The sequence below is a fragment of the Schistocerca americana genome, chromosome 3 (assembly GCF_021461395.2).
Source record: "Schistocerca americana isolate TAMUIC-IGC-003095 chromosome 3, iqSchAmer2.1, whole genome shotgun sequence".
NCBI lineage: Eukaryota > Metazoa > Arthropoda > Insecta > Orthoptera > Acrididae > Schistocerca > Schistocerca americana.
The window spans coordinates 909,709,551-909,728,975 of NC_060121.1; the positions used below are offsets into that span (position 1 = coordinate 909,709,551).

The 19,425-nt window shown below is 45.7% G+C and overlaps 1 protein-coding gene across 1 annotated transcript in view; it reads right to left on the reverse strand.

The window, feature by feature from the left end:
* The window catches only part of LOC124607140 (cuticle protein 18.7-like), a 53,662-nt gene extending 36,548 nt beyond the window's left edge, over positions 1-17,114 (reverse strand). Inside the window, exon 1 of the mRNA XM_047139348.1 lies at positions 17,013-17,114. Coding sequence (XP_046995304.1) covers positions 17,013-17,024 — 12 coding nt within the window. The 5' untranslated portion in view covers positions 17,025-17,114. The remainder of the gene's footprint in view (positions 1-17,012) is intronic.
* Between the last annotated feature and the right edge of the window lie 2,311 nt (positions 17,115-19,425).

Sequence of the window (19,425 nt, forward strand, 5' to 3'; positions counted from 1 at the left end):
CTTACGAACGTGCCACCTGTCAGAGTCATATATAGACACATCAGGGGTCCCATATCATTCCAACTGCACACGCCCCACACCATTACAGAACCTCCACCAGCTTGAACAGTCCCATTCTCTTTATGAGGCAATACAACCTGACATCGATCCACGATGTCCTTGGTCCGCGGGGTTGGTGTGGCGTTGATCTCACGGACCGCGGTGGCGGGTGTTTCGTGAAGACGTAGGCAGCTGCTACGTTCCGCGTCGGCAGTGGTATAATAAGAGATGGGGCCCCTCCACGCCCGCACCAACGTGGTGACCAAACCAGAAGTTCTACTGTCACCTTCGTAAACATGTTAGTTATCTAGTAAGTGGATCACAGGATGCTGGGCAGCGATGTTGTCCGTGCGTCTGGGTAAGACTACGCATTAACATGGTCCATCAGGTGATAGATAGTGGACGAAACGCGAGTGAGGGTAGCGATTTGAAGAGCAGAGGGAAAAAAGTGCCATGGCTCGCGCCATGGGAAAAAATAACCTCTGCGACAGTGCGATGGGTAGTAAGAGCAGTAGTGGCTTACTAGCTGCGATAGTTCATGCAAGGTTGGATTTGTTGGTATAGGTATTATGCATCATTACCGTGACAAGCGATGGCGATGTGTCCCAGTTGCTGCAGCTGATACATTCCTGGAACTATCAAGATCGTTGTACAGTAGTGGGAGATCAGCCATAGATCATCTCACTGTGTGGGGGATGTGTGGAGCTTGTTTGCATGCAGTGTACGATACGGCTTCCCTGTGTGGTGCCAGTTATTCGGCAGTGTATTTCAGCTGGATATCCAGTAATGGCGTCTGATTAACAGGGGCTCGCCTGTGCCGTTATGTTTGCGTATGCTTGGCCATAGATGTTATGTCCTTACAAGTATGTCTTTTGGTCTTTTATGTTTCCATCTATAGTTGTGGTCGTAGTTCCCCAGATTCAGAATAAACGGGTTCTGCGAATGTCTGGAGTTTCTGTACAGACTTGTGGTGAGTTTGTGGATTACCTCCGTGAGAGTCTCAAGTCGGTATTCCCGGTGAAGGTCCGCGATGCGTCTGTATCGTGGAGCATCGCTTATGATTTTGAGTACTTTGTTTTGTATGAGCTGCAGACGGCGCAGGCGTGTAGGCGCAGCGTATCCCCAGACAGGAGCTGCGTACGTCATCAGGGGTCGGATAAGTGTCATGTACATAAACCTCGACACCCTTCTGTTCAGTGTGCTACGCCTGTTGAGCATAGGATAGAGCTGTTTGAGCCTCGCGCTAGCTCGGTTGGTCATGTATGTGATCCCCCCAGAGTAATTTCCAGTCCAGCCAGACACCGAGGTATTTGACTTTCTAGCGGAAACGTATTGGACGTGCATGTAGAGTTATTGGTCTGCAGTAGCGGTGTTTGCGCAGTTGCTTCGGTCTTCTAACGGCTTCGCACTTGTCGACGTTTACTCTAACATGCCATTTCTCCAACCAAGGCTCGGCCACTCTGAGTGCAGTCTGTAGGCGTGACGTAATTTGATGGTTTCCAATCTTGCGCAAGGATGGCTGTGTCATCCGCGTAGATTGCCATCGTTGTGTTGCGTGTGGTTGGGAGATCGTTTATGTAGAGGTTAAACAGTAGAGGCCCTAGGATGCTTCCCTGAGGTACTCCCACGTGTATACCGTGTCGTGTTGATTGTTTTCCCTGCACGTCAGTGTTGAACCTCCTGTCTGTGAGGTATGAGTGTATTAGACGCAGCAGCCCGTCGGGGAGTCCCGCGTCGCTGAGTTTGCAGATTAGGCCGTTGTGCCATAGACGGTCGAAAGCCTTTTCGATGTCCAGGAACACCGCCCCCGTAGATTTGTTTTCATTGAAGCCATATGTTATATGTTCAATGACCCGTAGGAGTTGTTGTGTTGTGGAGTGGTGATTCCTGAAGCCGAATTGCTCCGGTCTCAGGATGTCATTCGTTATGCAGTGCCTAGTGATGCGTTTGAGAATCACCTTCTCAACAATCTTACAGAGCGAGCTCAGAAGGCTGATGGGTCGGTAATTTTGTGGGATGCTGTGGTCTTTCCCCGGCTTCCTGAACATCAGGACCTTGGCCGTCTTCCAAAAGGCGGGGAAGTGTTGGTGTTTTAGTATGGCATTCGTTATGTGTGTTAGGTACTCAGCTGCTTTATCCGTGAACCCCTGGAGGACACGGTTTTGAATGCCATCATGACCAGGGCTTTCCTAGCTGCGGAATGCATTATAGCCCAGGAGACTTCGGCTGTGCTAGCATGTCGAATGTCGTCACGCAATGGTTGGGCTAGAATGCGTGTAACCTCTTGGTCAGTAGCAAGTGTGAACACTGGATCTGATGGTACCAGGTTCGGTGTGAATGACGCTGCGAGTGTTCGGGCCAATAGTTCTGCTTTCTCTTCCGCTGAGTATGCAGGTCCGTCAGGCCCTTGAAGCGTTGGGGTGTGTATTTTCTCCCTGATGAAGTGTCGGGCTAGTTGCCACACGCCAGGTCGCGCGGTGTCCAGCCCTTCGAGTTTTTGGTTCCACTGTTGTGTTCTATGTGTTTGTTTTTTATCGTGGATGATGCCCTGTAGCCTGTTAATGTGCCGTTCGAAGTACGGACGCCTGGTGCGCTGCCATTGTCTCCTGAGGCGATTCCTCATTGAGATTAGGCCCAGGATTTCCTGGGGCAGGGCCGCACTGTGTTGTTGTGAGGTGCGATCAAGTATGGTGCCTGCCATTGCGTCCTGGACGGCGTTAGTGAGGGTTTCTACTGCCTCGTCAATTTGTGCTGTTTCATTAATTTCGTCTATAGGTGGGATGTGGCTATCGAGTGTTTGCTTGAACAATGTCCAATTCGCACATCCATAGTCCAACATCTTGCGTTGTTCCATGTGATGCAGTGTTTCCTCAATGTATAATATTACAGGTTGCTGGTTTGAGGGCAGATCGTTTTCAACGGCAACGTTGAGTGTCGATGTAATGCCCTTGATGAGGGCATGTCTATCACGTCTGGCCTGTGTCCCCTCTGATAGTGAATGTGCGTCGGTTCAGTCGGCGCTAGTATAATGTAGTTTCTGCCTAGTGAATGTTCGTACAGTTTTTTGCCGTTGGGATTTCGTATGCGTGAATTCCATTCTGGGTGTTTTGCGTTCAGATCTCCAGCGACTATTATTCGCGGTGAAATGTTGAGTAATGAGCTGATATCGCGTGTCGAAATGCCTACAGGGCTGTTGTATACCGATATCAGTGTGGTGTAGGCTCCGTTGAACTTGACTCTGACGGCCGTAGCCTCGATTTTTTCCAGTTCAGGGAGCTCTATGTTTGTGTGCTCAATGTCTTTGTGTATGACGATTGCAGTTCCACCTGCCACGGCGTCGCCCGGTCGGTCGGTACGATAGACGCAGTAGCCAGGAAAATTTAATTGTTTGTGCGGTTTAAGCTTAGTCTCGCTCAGTAGCGCGACAAGGATTCCCTTGCGCTCCACGAACGCGGCAAATTCTGCCCTTTTGTTGTGGATCGAGTCTGCATTCCAGAACAGGATCTGTGATAGTGTGTGCGGGTCTGCGTTATGGGCCGGGTGCGGTATTTTATTCATGTAAGAGTGTGAAAGAGTGTTGTGATGGCAGTGTGTATGACAGCCCAGTATTGCCTTGGTTCGGCGCTCAGGAGCTGGGTGATGAGTGTAGTGACGGCCGTCAGCACCTTGGTAAGGATTTGAACGGTCGTGTGTCGAGGGAATAGTGTTTCCAGTATTCCCCCAGGTGGTGTGTCGGTGTTGGGTGTGGCAGCCTGAGGTGCTGTTGTGGATTTAGCGGCCGCTTGTGCGGGTATTGGTGTGTTGTTAGGAGCGGCATTTGTGTTTTGTGACAGGCTGGGGCGCCTGTGTTACTTCTGTGGTAAGGGGGATGGTAGTGTGAGTTACAGTCTCGGTTTCTTGTTGACTGTTTTCCTGTGTGTTGCTGATCTGTTGTTGCTGCGTGGCCTGTTGTGGTGATTTCGTATTCCCCGCCCTGTGTTTACGTGTACGTCTATTCCTCCTCTGAGCTTGGGGTTCGGGGGGTTCTTGTGTGGGTGTGTTTTCCTGTATATGGTGCGTTCTTTCCGGGAGTGGGATCGTGTTGTTTGGGGGCATAGGTGTTGGTACCGATGCTTGCTGGGTTTCAAATGTTGCCTGTGGTTGTTGTGTGGCTGTTGCAGCGGTTGTTTCACGTGTGTGTGTAGGGCGCTGAGGTTCCGCAGCCTGTGCCGTTCCGCCAGGGCGTGCAACCGTGGCAAACGTTACGCCGTTCCTTACTGGGTTCGGCGCTGGCCTTCGGCGTGGTATGTCGTACAGTACCCTGCTCTTGTCTTGTTTACGCTTCAGCGCCTGTTTGTATGAGCTGCACTGTCTGAAGTTTGCCGCATGGGGCCCACCGCAGTTGGCACATCGTCGCTGGTTTGGCTGTGTTTGTGTGCAGGTGTTGGATCTGTGATTGCCAGCGCATCCGCGGCAGCGAGTTGCCAGGCCGCAGCGGAGGGCCGAGTGATGCGGTGCGCTTTCGTTACCGGCGTGCTACGGCGGTGCTCCCCAAGGAAGTTACGCGGTGGCCTGGTGTTTCTATATTGCGAAAGAGGCGGCCGAAACCCGCTCACACAAGGCGTGTGGCAGCCTGAGGGCCAGCAGGGCTTGAGTTCGGCCCTCGGCCCATCCAGTGGCTTCTGGACCAGTTCAGTCACGATGGCGGTAGAATCGTGACAGTTTCACGCATGGAGTTGACATTATGAGGGTTGACTACTCAATGATTCGATGGTTCGAAACACGCCCAGCCGGGCGGAACGTATAGTATTTATTTGTTAGTTACTCAGTTTCATGTTCCATAGATCATCCGAACGATTCTCTTGTCGAAATGATGTGGAAATGAGTTTACAGGATATTTATACGTGATTGGTGTTAACATCAACGAACACATTATTATTCTTAGTCCTACTCAGGCAATTACACTAATTTTTTTGTGCTGGTTGCCAGTTCTTAAGTAGAAATTGGTCAGTGGAGTAGAAGGAGTAGTCCAGGACAACCTGTCAGACATTTTATGTTATTGGGCAAATGATCAAAAATTTTCGTTGCTGCATAATGGTCTCCTGTCTAAGCCACTAACACTTTTAACAATGAGCAATAGAGGTTTTCTTTCCATCTAGTGTTGTAGACATGTGCATCACTGTTCTTCTCAAATTGTGATGGATTATTAATGACCACCATTAGTAGGGAATAAATGTTATTAAAACTAAACTAAACTCCTCCCGCACAGGCCAATAAGGCCCAAAGGTACCGACTGGCCGCCGTGTCATCCTCAGCCCACAAGCATCACTGGATGCAGATATGGAGGGGCATGTGGTCAACACACCGCACTCCGGCCGTATGTCAGTTTCCGACACCGGAGCCGATACTACTCAATCAAGTAGCTCCTCAGTTTGCCTCACAAGGGCTGAGTGCACCCCGCTTGCCAACACCGCTCGACAGACCGGATGGTCACCCATCCAAGTGCTAGCCCAGCCCGACAGCGCTTAACTTCGGTGATCTGACGGGAACCGGTGTTACCACTACAGCAAGGCCGTTGTCAATGTATTGTTCTGGCGCAGTTAATGTGCCTAACTCCCTGAATAGTTACCTACATGACGTCTGTGAAGGAACACTAAATGATTATTCTTACTGCTTGCTTTTGTACAATTAATACTTTCTTTCTGAGTGATGAGTTTCACCAGAAAACTGTTTCGTACGACACTATTGAGCGGAAATGTTCAGAAGTAGCTAAAGCTAATTGAATGAGATTTTCACCCTGCAGCGGAGTGTGCGCTGATGTGAAACTTCCTGGCAGATTAAAACTGTGTGCCGGATCGAGACGCGAACTCGGGACCTTTGCCTTTCACGGGCAAGTGCTCTACCAACTGAGCTACCCAAGCACGACTCACGCCCCCTCTTCACATGTATCCGCAATACTCCCAATTGTATTTCTGGACCGGAGATGTTTATGTCAAAATGTTTACATTTACGAATGTGCGACAGTATGGTAGAATCCTCAAATGAAATCTTAATATTTTCTGTTTGCGACTACTGTCTTCAGTTTCAGTACAAGACTGATTCACCAGAGGTACGATGGATGCTTTGGTTCCGTTCATTGACTTCAGATATGATCAGAATTTCCAAGGATTTTTTGTTTCATCTTTCCCTGCGATATGACCCTGGCGGTTATTATACAGGGCATGTATAGTTGATGTGTGAGCCGCCATCACGTCTCATGTCAGAATCCAACATTATCATTTCAGCGAAAACTGGATGATCCTAGCATTCTTTTTATTTTACTTCATTTGTGATGTGCATTACTAAGCCGTGTCGGCTCATTCTATGTTTTACACCCTACTGGTGATATCAGTCTGTCTATTCGCCGTGTGGCACTTCGGTCGCCTCTGAGTTGAGTCTTGGGTTGTAGTTTTTTGCAGCTGCTTGTTGACCACAATGATAGGCGGCCGGTCGCAGTCAGGGAGAGAGACACTACAGGCACATGTGACGTACGGTGAGCTGTTGATGGAGCTTACGGGCGCACGATTGTCTAAGCGGCCGGTGGTCGGTAGAGTTGTGGTGGTCGGCAAAACTTGGGCCCAATGTCGACGCAGCTGGTATACCCTGGATTAAAAAGGCATAGTTCCAGATGTGGGTGTTGGACTGCTGTTCATTCATGGCACCGTCTATTCTGTCTTTTGGGGGGTAAGGCAACCGTTATTTGATTGACGTATGTGCTCCCGTGTTGAAGTTACTCCCGCTTCGCTGGATTTCCTATGGTTCTTCATCACCCTGTCTTAGGTGTTAAATTTACCTTGTGCTGCCTCTGTTTCAAATTACCTGATGTCCATATCTGATGTGTTTTAAAATTTCCTTTAATTGTAGCTTGTTCAGTATCTGATTATCATCTCATTCGGGCATGAAAGTAATTAAGTGTCATATGTTCTGGGCCACCAAGTGTATTAGTGATAACTGAGGGCGAGATTGAGTCTTATATGTGTTGGAAGTTGTTGCTTCCCTGACTGACGTAGCGACTATACAGGGTGGTCCATTTGCGAGCGGTGAAGGATTCTGTCCGACCGTGGCTCACCTCCTTCCGACAACGACGCGCTGAGGAAGTCGCCCTTACACGGCTTAGAATAGGACATTGTCCTTTGACTCATGGTTTTCTGTTACGTCGTGAGGAGCCACCAACGTGTCAGACATGTGGGGCACAGCTGTCGATACGGCATATTTTAACTGAGTGTGTTTTATATGCAGGTTTGAGGGAAGATTTCAGTTTCCCACCGGACCTACCCTCTCTTTTAACTAATAATGAGGCGAGGGTCGCTAGAGTTTTACGTTTTTGTGTTTTGTCTGGCCTTCTTCCCAAAATATTGGGATTGAAGTCTTAATGTGCTGTCCAGTGGTTTGGTCACCCATTATTTGTAAGTGGTCACTCAGCCACCGTTACTTATTTTTCCCTGTTTGTACTGCTATTTTATTTTTAGTTTTATCTCCCTGTTTTGATGTGCTGTGTCCAATCTTGCAATTTGAACAATACCACTTCTCTCACGATTCGGCTCTGAATTGAACTTTTGGGAACGGGCGCTGATAACCTCGCTGTTGTGCGCCCTAAAACACTAATCATCATCATCATCATCATCACCATTCATAGCGACCAGGCCAAATATCTCACGAAATAAGCATCAAACGAAAAAACTACAAAAAACGAAACTCGTCTAGCTTGAAGGTGGAAACCAGATGGCGCTATGGTTGTCCCGCTAGATGGCGCTGCTATAGGTCAAACGGATATCAACTTCGTTTTTTTTAAATAGGAACCCCCGTTTGTATTACATATTCGTGTAGTACGTAAAGAAATATGACTGCTTTAGTTGGACCACTTATTTCGCCTTGTGATGGATGGCGTTGTAGTAGTCACAAACATATGGCTCAAAATTTTAGACGGACAGTTGGTAACAGGTAGGTTATTTTAAATTAAAATACAGAACGTAGGTACGATTGAACATTTTATTTCGGTTGTTCCAATGTGATACATGTACCTTTGTGAACTTATCATTTCTGAGAACGCATGATGTTGCAGCATGATTACATTAAATACCACATTAATGCAATAAATGCTCAAAATGATGTCCGTCAACCTCAATGCATTTGCCAATACGTGTAAAGACATTCCTCTCAACAGCTAGTAGTTGGCCTTCAGTAATGTTCGCACATGCATTTCGTTTGACGCTTATTTCGTGAGATATTTGGCCCGGTCACGATCAATGAACCGCCCTGTACAATTGCCTACCCCACGGTAGGTAAACACTAGCGGCCCAACGAATCTTGGCTCATTTGGGTGGGAGTTGGCCCTTTTGCAGAAAATTAATATTTATTGTTTTAAATATAATTACTATTACAGTTGTCTGAGTGTTGGCCCTCGAGATTTCCCTGTTACCTTTTAAGTCACTTAAGTTACTGTGTTTGAGTTCTCTGTGATTTCTTGTTTATTACATTAACTTGTTGTTGCATTTTTATAGTGAGATTAACCGGTTAATCCTCTTAGTAATTCTTATTGCAATATTCTTGTTGTAATACGTAAGGTTTGGTTGCGGCTTGGGGCCACGCTCACATTGTGCTTCTTGTCTTGGTCTGATGTTTTTAATATGTTCTAGGATTATTGCGCATGATTTATATGTTTGCTCTCGGTTTTCCGAGTTGGTCGCAGCGTTTGGAGGCGCTTCTCCGGGATGTTATCTGTTACCCGCCGCTTCATCGGTCGTAGCCTGACCGCGCGGGCTGTGTATGTATGCTCGGACGGTGCACCGCTTCCCGTCTTACCGTAGCGAATGTGTGTGAATTCCTAAGGAACCAAACTGCTGAGGTCATCGGTCCCTAGACTGACACACTGCTTAAACTAACCTCACACACACCCGTGCCCGGGGGAGGACTCGAACCTCTGGCGGGAGGGGCCCTCGCAATCCGTGACATGGCGCCTCAAACCGCACGGCCACTCCGCGCTGCTCAACGTAGCCTCTGAGACGTTGCAGCCTCCTGGTTTGTATCTCTCATAAGTTGAGTTTCTGTCTCGTAGCAATCAGGCTTTAATTTAACCAGTAAGGCCCGCTATTCTAAACCATCTTACTCAGACCTGGCTGCCTGTACCTGCCCCTTCCATGTTTTCCCTGTTTGAAGTTGCTTTTAACTAACAGTTTTAATATTGGCCTGTAACGTAATAGTTTTAATATTGGTATGTGCTCAATTTGTTAAAAGGTATATCATTATTTTTCCACGTCAGTATCTTGATTATGCCCAAGAGGCTTCTCTGATGAATCAAATATTGGATATTTGTGTTTATACCAGGCTTGTGTCGTTTTATATTACTACACTTTTTGTAAGCTATGTTCATTAATGTTATTTCTAAGCATCCCCTTTGACCGGCCAAATGTTGGAATTGTAATCTATAGCATCATTGCTGTCATTGTTTGCCCAGCGCTAAGCTCTTGTTTGAGTTAAATTTCATTGTACTACTTGCTTGTTAGTCTACATCTACATCTACATCCACACTCCGCAAGCCACATGACGGTGTGTGGCGGAGGGTACCTTGAGTACATCTATCGGTTCTCCCTTCTATTCCAGTCTCGTATTGTTCGTGGAAAGAAGGATTGTCGGTATGCTTCTGTGTGGGCACTAATCTCTCTGATTTTATCCTCATGGTCTCTTCGCGAGATATATCTAGAAGGCAGCAATATACTGCTTGACTCCTCGGTGAAGGTATGTTCCCGTAACTTCAACAAAAGCCCGTACCGAGCTACTGAGCGTCTCTCCTGCATAGTCTTCCACTGGAGTTTATCTATCATTTCCGTAGCGCTTTCGCGATTACTAAATGATCCTGTAACGAAGCGCGCTGCTCTCCGTTGGATCTTCTCTATCTCTTCTATCAACCCTATCTGATACGTATCCCACACTGCTGAGCAGTATTCAAGCAGTGGGCGAACAAGCGTACTGTAACCTAATTACTTTGTTTTCGGATTGTATTTCCTTAGGATTCTTCCAATGAATCTCAGTCTCGCATCTGCTTCATCGACGACGAACTTTATACGATCATTCCATTTTAAATCACTCCTAATGCGTACTCCCAGATAATTTATGGTAACTGCTTCCAGCTGCTCACCTGCTCTATTGTAGCTAAATGATGAAGGATCTTTCTTTCTGTGTATTCGCAGCACGTTACACTTGCCTACATTGAGATTCAATTGCCATTCCCTGCACCATGCGTCAATTCGTTGCAGATCCTCCTACATTTCAGTACAATTTTCCATTGTTACAACCTTTCGATATACCACAGCATCATCTACAAAAAGCCTCAGTGAACTTCCGATGTCATCCACAAGGTCATTTATGTATATTGTGAATAGCAACGGTCCTACGACACTAACCTGCGGCGCACCTGAAATCACTCTTACTTCGGAAGACTTCTCTCCATTGAGAATGACATGCTGTGCTCTGTTATCTAGGATCTCTTCCATCTAATCCCACAATTTGTCTCATAGTCCATATGCTCTTACTTTGTTTATTAAACGACTGTGGGGAACTGTATCGAACGCCTTGCGGAAGTCAAGAAACACGGCATCTACCTGGCAGCCCGTGTCTATGGCCCTCTGAGTCTCGTGGATGAATAGCGCGAGCTGGGTTTCACACGATCGTCTTTTTCGAAACCCATACTCATTCCTACAGAGTAGATTTCTAGTCTCCAGAAAAGTCATTATACTCGAACACAATACGTGTTCCTTCCACAATTGGTGCATTTTATTCTTTTAAATTAACTAATTAATCATCATCTCGTTGAGTTGAAGAAATTTTGCAGTATCTGCATGAATCATCTGTAGCCAATCAACGTTTTTGGTATCTGTGCAATAAAAGTTTGTTGGACTTTGGGAAGAAACAAATTACTTGTGATAAATGGCCTTCACTTTCCCATGCATGTTTCTTGCATCCTTATACAGGGCGTCCAAAGACATTTCAGTGAGCTTTAACCAGGGTAGTTCTGCATTTGTCAGATGTGAACTAAATATTATATTTCTCGTTTAAGTATAGTGTCGATGACATTCTATTATCAAACTTTCTGGTAGATTAAAACTGTGTGCCGGACCGAGACTCAAACTCGGGACCCTTGCCTTTCGCGGTCCTGTGCACAGTTTTAATCGGTCAAGAAGTTTCATATCAGCACACACTCCGCTACAGAGTGAAAATCTCATTCTGGAAACATCCCCCAGGCTGTGGCTAAGCCATGTCTCCGCAATATCCTTTCTTCCAGGAGTGCTAGTTCTGCAAGGTTCGCAGGAGAGCTTCTGTGAAGTATGGAAGTCAGGAGACGAGATACTGGCAGAATTGAAGCTGTGGGGTTGGGTCACCAGTTGTGCTTGAGTAGCTCAGATGGTAGAGCACTTGCCGCGAAAGGCAGAGGTCCCTGGTTCGAGTCTCAGTCAGGTACTGAGATTAACCTCCCAGGAAGTTTCATTTCAGCAAACACTCCGCTGAAAAGTGAAAACCTCATTCTGGAAACATTCTGTTATGTCCCACTGTGGGCAAACTCGTAGCTTTCTTGGTATTCATCTCGCTTTCATTCTAAGGTCAGTTTAGTTTTGGAATCAAAAGATGTGAAACAATGAGACTGGTCTCTGTTTTTCATATTTTTCCTATGAGCTATTGTTGTAGTTACTCTTCTGTAGCTGAGTGCTCAGTGACTCTGACTACCACATGGAAAACCCAGTTCAGATATACCAGGGATTTTTCCTTAGTGGGAGGACTGGAGTGGGATCCACTCAGGCTCACAATGTCATCTGAGTAATTACTTGAACGAGATGTAATAGTTTCGAAGTCTGGAACCCCAACTACGGCTTGGAGACGATGCATCCAAATGGCTCTATATGGCAGAAGAAGATGCGGCAGCCAGCGACATTGTGTGGCCCCTTGGGCTTCGTCGTTGAGTTTATTGTTTTAGCTGTTCCTAATGGAAAGGGCAAATGAATAGGAAATGCTTTTCATAAAATTACAGTTTATTTACAGGAGTGAAAGGTACATGACTGTCATTTGTAGCAGTGCTCCTCTAACCGAGGAGGGCGGCCTTGTACTGCAGGTGGGCGATGGCGTCAGCGTGGTGGATGGCGGGAATGCCGGCAGCGTAGACGGCGGCCAGGGGCAGCCCAGACACGGGGTCTGCGGGGGTGGCGGCGGCCAGGGCTGCGGACTGAGCGTGGGCGGCGGCGTGGGCAGCCTTGGCGCTAGCCACCTGTAAAGGGTGAACGCCTTGTCAGCAACGTCATCTCACTACATGGTGTGTATACTGTTCAGAAGGGGGTAAAGGAAATGGTGTAGAAGTACATACCTCAGGAGTGTCCAGGGGAACACCGCCAGGTCCGATGACGATGTTGGCGGGTCCAGCGATGACGGGGGCGGCCACGGCGTAGCGAGCGGCGGCGATGACGGGGGCGCCGGCGATGATGGGAGCTGCGGCGATGGCGGGCACGCCCAGGGTGTTGCGGGCGGCCTCGGCAGCCTGGATGTTGAGGTGCGCCACCTTGGCGACGGCCACGTGGGGCTCGTCGGCGGGCACGATGGAGGCCACGGGCACGCCCAGGGTGTTGCGCGCCGCCTCCGCCGCCTGCGTCGCCAGGTGTGCCGCCTTAGCCACGGCCACGTCGGGGGCGTCGGCGGGCACCGGGATGGCGGCGGGAACCCCCAGACCCAGGTAGCCGGGCTTGGCCAGCGCCACAGCCAACACGGAGCTAAGGATCACCTGCAGGCAACGTATGCATTAGAGAATATGCTGGATGTTAAGAGTAGATAGACCTGGATATTGAAAAATGAACTCTGAAGGGCTGCTACTTTCTGAGGAATAATACTGTGAAAAAGTGTTGCTGTACACGATGACGAAGATTTTTTGTTGGAGAACTCTCAACAAAATCGGTCTCTATTTATTTTGTCACGTTTTGTTCAAAATTTTTTTCCAGGACAGTTCCAGGTATTAGCACTTACCGTTCTATCACTTGCACTTTGTCCCGCAGTTACGCAGGGTCAGCCATTGTTAATCGGATTTCGCACGTTAATGTTTAAGGGGTGGCCGGACGCCCTTCCTCCCGCCACCCTGTACCTGCTGGGATGGAATTAGTGTACCCCAACTGTCTGTGTCGAGTGTAAGCCAGGGAATAGTGAGAAGGTGTTCAGATGTCTGTGAGCCGTGTAACGGAGGCGTAACAGGGGGACCAGCCCGGTATTCACCTAGCGGGACGTGGAAAACTGCCTAAAAACCACATCCTGGATGGCCGACACATCAGCCCTCGTCGTTAATCCGTCGGGCGGATTCGATCTGGGGCCAGTGCGCCTACCCGAGTCCAGGAGGCAGCGCGTTAACGCTCTTAGCTACCCTGGAGGGTGCATTACCACTTAACATCTGAGGCCTATAGTCAACGGATATTAAAATGCATAATCTATTAATCTTCTACTGTAACCTATATGTACGTCTTCTGATCTATTGGTTTCATGTGTGGAACAAACTGCTATGAAGTGATTTGTATACACATACAAATCACTTCATAGCTATGTTATAGCTGGGAGATAGCCATAATGACATGCTATGATATATACATGGAAGTCAATAACGTGCATAGTCATGACACTTTGCAGCATGTTGTTTTCTGCAACAACATACAGTGTGTTTGAAGCAGAACTCCCCAGTTTTAATGCGTCCTAGAATCTGTACAAAGTGATATAAACTATTCTAGTATGTGACGTTTGAGTCATCAACTCTCCAAGTTTTTCTCCCCTGCAGTTAGCAGGTCTGCTTGACCCTCAGACGAAACCAGTGGTGTTTTTTTTCCCTCTGTTCCCTCAGTTCAGTCCAGTCGTGCTTGCAGTTCAGTGCAGAGCAACTTAGCAACAATGTGTACTCCGCAACAGAAAGTGCAGTGTGTTATTTGGCTTGTGAAAACTGAGTCAGCTATAACATTGCAACGTAATTTCGAACGTTTGTATGGTGGTGAACCACCTACAGCAAAAACTATCAGTCATTGGCTAAATTCTTTCAAGGAAACCGGTAGTGTTTTAGAAGCAAACCACCGGGTCGACCGAGAACTTCTGAAGAGTCCGAAGAAGTAATTGGCCAGACTTAGTCTGCAATTAGGAGTGCCTAAAGGTGTATGATGTGTGTAAAAGACTTACGTTGCATGCCTACAAATTGCAACTGTTACATAGGCAGTGCTAGCCCAATACCTTGGCCACCACGAAACCCAGAGTTAAACCCCCTGGGGATTTTCTTTTGGGGCCACATAAAAAATTTTGTGTACAGTGAAAAGATCAGAGACATCAGTCATTTACAGGAAACAATCGTCGCGGCGGATGGGACAGTTACGCCTTAAATGGCGGTGAATACGTGGCAAGAAGTGGAATATCGTCTCGAAGTGTGCAGGGCAACAAATGGATCCCACGTTGAAGTCTACTAACATTAAACGAAACTTGAAGAAATTCTCTTTTATTATATGTACTCATTGATGTAATTTTTAATTAATTTCCCCATTAAATTTATACCTCAAACTAGTGAGTTCTTTTTTATACACTCTGTACATGAAACTGTACATAAGAGCTTATACCTGTAATAAGATATGATGTATACTCATCGACTATATATGCTCTAGCAATAGATGAATGGTGGCTAATACCTAAATCCTGTGAAGCAAACATGATTGAATAAATACAATACAAGCAGCTTTAGTTGATACATGTCAAAAAATTACTTTCATCACATATGTCACAGAAGAACAGCACCCAAACTTCGAAGTATTATTCTATATTTCTGTACCATAAAGCACAACAAATGACTGTAAATTTGGTTTATAGTTTTCGAATTTGAATAATGATATACCCGCTTATTGGCTGTGTGGCTAAAATTTAGCGTTAGAATCAACATCGACTGAAGTGCAGCGACTCTAGGCTATGAACGCTGCCAGAGACGAAGCAGCAGTTGCAGACACTGAAAGAAGAATGCCAAGAAAGAGCTGGCTGACTGTGTGGGAACGAGTTTTCTGAGTAGTAGGTGACATTAGAATAAGCATTAATAAAGAAAACAAATTCCTGGAATAAGGCTGCAGGCATAATGAACTTTTGCGACTAACACTCCAGAATAACGTAGTATACTTTTATTTACTACAACATGTTTTGAGTAGTGTTACCATTAGATCCAAAGCTTTGAACTCTTGAAAAAAAGTTCATTGGCAACTTTCGCAACTGACACTCAACCTTGTTTCGTGAGTTCTGAGTTTCAGATCTGATGATACCACTAGTAATAATATATCCCGATAAATAAAAGTACGTTAAACGGTGTAGATAGTGTAATTCACAAAAAATAGAAAATTAAGGGGCGCACACAAGAGTGATATCAAAGGACAACAGCAGTCGAAGAACTGACAGGATGCGACCTACAGATTCATTATGCAATCATTAGCTCATTGAATCGTAAAAGTACGTTACTCAGGTAAAAGCTGAATGACCAATGCAAAGAATATTGACTCTCAAGTAAGATAAGTTATGAATAAAAGCAAACGCTATTGGAAGATGTAGTGGGGGAGGAATGGATACATTTTTAACGAGGCTTTAAACTGGAGAACGTATTATGAAACTTACATAAGTAAACATGAAGATCTGAACTACAGGACATAACTTTCTGAAGTCTGTGAATTATACCCGTCTCGTCCACATTGAAAAGGGACGTGCACACAGCGCATCAGCAGAGGAACAGCCGAGGGTCGCTGGTAAAGTGTTGTTGTACTGTACTGTATAACGTGCATCATTTACATTCTTACAATGCTTCACTCGAGCCAGAGAACTTCAGAAAAGACTTCCTAAAACATTATATTGGATCTCAACAGCACCATTATTCTCCATTGGCCTTCCTTTACTTGAACTTTTTGATCACTATATTTTATCTCGGATTACACCAAAATACTAAAGGGTTGTCGAAAATTTTCTCCTAATCTATAAATACTACGAACGAAGATTTTTTTTTCAATCAGTTTTGTTATATAATGGTTAATGTGAATATTGCCCGATGTGATCCAACAGTTCAACAAGATCTAAAATTTGTTTCTTCTGCGAATCATTCCTTTATTTAGTAGACAATTAGCATTTTATAACAACGACCGAATAGACTTGGTACTACTCGTATCTGTCTGCGAATGTTTTCTGTGGTGATGAAAATATTCTATTGTTCTTGAAGTATGAGTGTGCTAACTGAATTCCACCAGTGCATTTGCGATTAATTTTTTATATCCCTAAGTTGCGGTATGATTATTGACATAGTTATAAGCTTAAAAGGTATAATTCTTTCTAAAGCGTTAAAAAAAGACGTGTTATTTTTCGTGATATATTTTGCCGTCCTGATACAGTATTCGTAACAAAGAGGACACTTTTCATTCATTGGACAATGAAAGAATACCTTACTAACACGCAGGGGAAATTTTTTTTTAGTATCTTGTCTGTCAATGGCAAGTTCAAACGTTGTTACAGAATGTCACTTTTAGGCAGCAACTTACTTGAGAACCGTTCATCAATTAAACTCGCGGAGGAAGGCAGCATTATTCTGCGAATTCTTTATTGCAAGTGCAACTGAGTATGCAACTATGAAGGGCGTTTGATTGGATGTAAAATATAGAAATATTCGCGTAGAAACGTATGAAAAAGTGATTCACCAGACCCATTCTCCGAACTGGAAGCAGATGTGTGGTTCGTGGCTGATTCAATAAACATTGTAGGTGAAATTTTCTGTGAATATGGTTCTTTTCCATGATAGAACTACAAATGTACTGTCGTGTGAATAGACTTGATGACAGACTGTGTATTGTAACGCCGGTAGACGAGGCAGGCGTGCCGTGCTCTCTGTCGCGTGACCCCTGGCCCCTGAGCTTCAGCGCCTCCGCCCCTGTGCGCTGGCGGCTACTCACCAGGACCTTCATGTCTTCTGCGGCTGCTGCTTCGGACTGAACTGTTCCTGCCCAGTGTGTGGCTGGCCACGGGCTTATATAGCATGGGCCGGCCTCGTCTTCCCCGCCACATCCGACCACACGGCGCGCTCCAAGAACGCCTTGTCTTCTGCGATGGGCGGTGCCCGCCAAACCCGCTACACACTGCCCCTCCTTCCACCTCCTTATCGTGCACCACTTTTCTGTTTCGTCTTGCTTAATTTTCGTCGAGTGTTGTACTTTATCAAAAATGGATTGCTATCCATCGTGAAGCTTTATGTAGTTGTCATCGATGTCGCTCGATACACAATGTAATACAATAATTTGAAATTAATGGGTCCTGTACATATACGTGTAGACTCCACGAATAAACGTTTGCGAAAATAAGGGTATGACATTCGCACCCACATCGCATATGCAAATGCATATGCATAAGCAAACCTGCATCTGTAATTTGTACCTGAAACATCTTGTAAATCACTAATGAAGAATTAGAGGAAGTGTTGAGTGGAATGAACAGAGTAAGGAGTACAGATATTACTAGTTTGGCAGTGAACTGAAGAAAGATGACAGTAATGAGGAGTAGCAACCATGAGGTTAGCAGTTAACATACAAAAATTGGGGACTTTAAGCTAAACGAAGTTAAGGAAGTCTGTTGAATTTTCTCACATTGAGAAATGAGGAGTGATCTATTTTAACGGGCCGCTATGGACGAGTGGTTCTAGACGCATAAGTCCGGAACCGCGCTGCTGCTACGGTCGGCCGGCCGGGGTGGCCGAGCGGTTCTAGGCGCTACAGTCTGGAACCGCGCGACCGCTACGGTCGCAGGTTCGAATCCTGCCTCGGGCGTGGATGTGTATGATGTCCTTAGGTTAGTTAGGTTTAAGTAGTTCTAATTCTAGGTGATTGATGACCTCAGATGTTAAGTCCCATAGTGCTTAGAGCCATTTGAACCATTTGATCTCTCTTACATGATAAGAAACTTTCTATATTGATGATCCACCTTAGACGGCGTATATGGTACAAGTCACCTTATACGCCCTCTAAGGTAGATCATCAATATTATTGGAACATCATCAATATTATTGGAACAACTCACCATATACGCCGTACAAGATAGATCATCAGTATTAATGGAAGATGTCAAGCTAACGTAATCAGACGTGATAATGTACATTTTACTATATATAGTGATTTTGAAAGGCTCTAAAAATCATATCTGAGTGCTACATAACCGGACGTGATCATGTGCATAACGTGACTTTTGATTGTAAATGTTTTACTTCTGACAAAACTTTCGCAATGTGCTAAATTTTATCCATTAATATGATAACGTGGCATGAGGTTCCAGCTCACAGTCGCAATGTGCTAAATTTTATCCATTAATATGATAACTTGACATGAGGTTCCAGCTGACAGTGAACACGTTTTCTAACAAACATTTTTGAAGTCCATAGGATGACAACCAAGTTTGTCGAAACGGGTTGTCGTAAAAAAGAAGTACTTTGGCTACAGAACGTTTTTATTAGGGAATTCTGTTACATAGCCTCCAAAATAACGCATGAAAGACGGATTAAGAACATAAAACCCAGCTTAGCACAGGGAAAGAGGGCATTCCTTGGCAACAGAAGTCTGCTAATATCAAATATCGGCCTTGATCCAAGGAAGAAGTTTCGGAGAATGTCCGTATGGTGCACAACATCGTAAGTTGTAAATTATGGATTGTGGGGAAACCAGAAAGGAAGAGAATCGTAGAGTCTGGGAGTGGGGCTTTAGACGGACGTTGGACTATTAGTGAAGGAATCAAGACGTTCTCCACACAATCGTCGAAGAAAGGCACGTAGGAGAAAGACTGACAAGAAGAAGGGACGGAATATATGAGGATTATTAAGTCTTCAAAGAAAGGCTTCCCTACAAGTAGTAGCTGTAGATGTTAAAAACTGCAGAGGAAGACAGAGAGTGGAATATATCCAACTAATTCGAGAGGACTTCAAAAAGCAAGTCACACATGCCATCCCATGCTACGATAATTGCGCAACAGAAGTGGTGCCTTTTCAGAAGAGAGGACATGTTCTGGTTTCCTTGGAGGCACATCTCTGTTACGGTATGGATAATAGGTACATCAGACTGTGGGAGAGAAATGGCGTGGCAATTGCAAACGAACTCCAAAGCTGAAGTACGCGGGACATTACGATTCTTGTGGCAAAAACGTCTAAACTGCACACAGATTCATCGTAAAATTCTGGCGACGAGTGTACTATATGCAGTGTCGTGTCTAGCCGTCAGGAAATGGTGGCAAAAATTTGACAAAGGCTCGCAGATGTGGGATGACACTAATCGGGAAGGAAGGCCATTGACGCTGACTGCACCCAGTCGAGGGGACTTATTCGCAGCA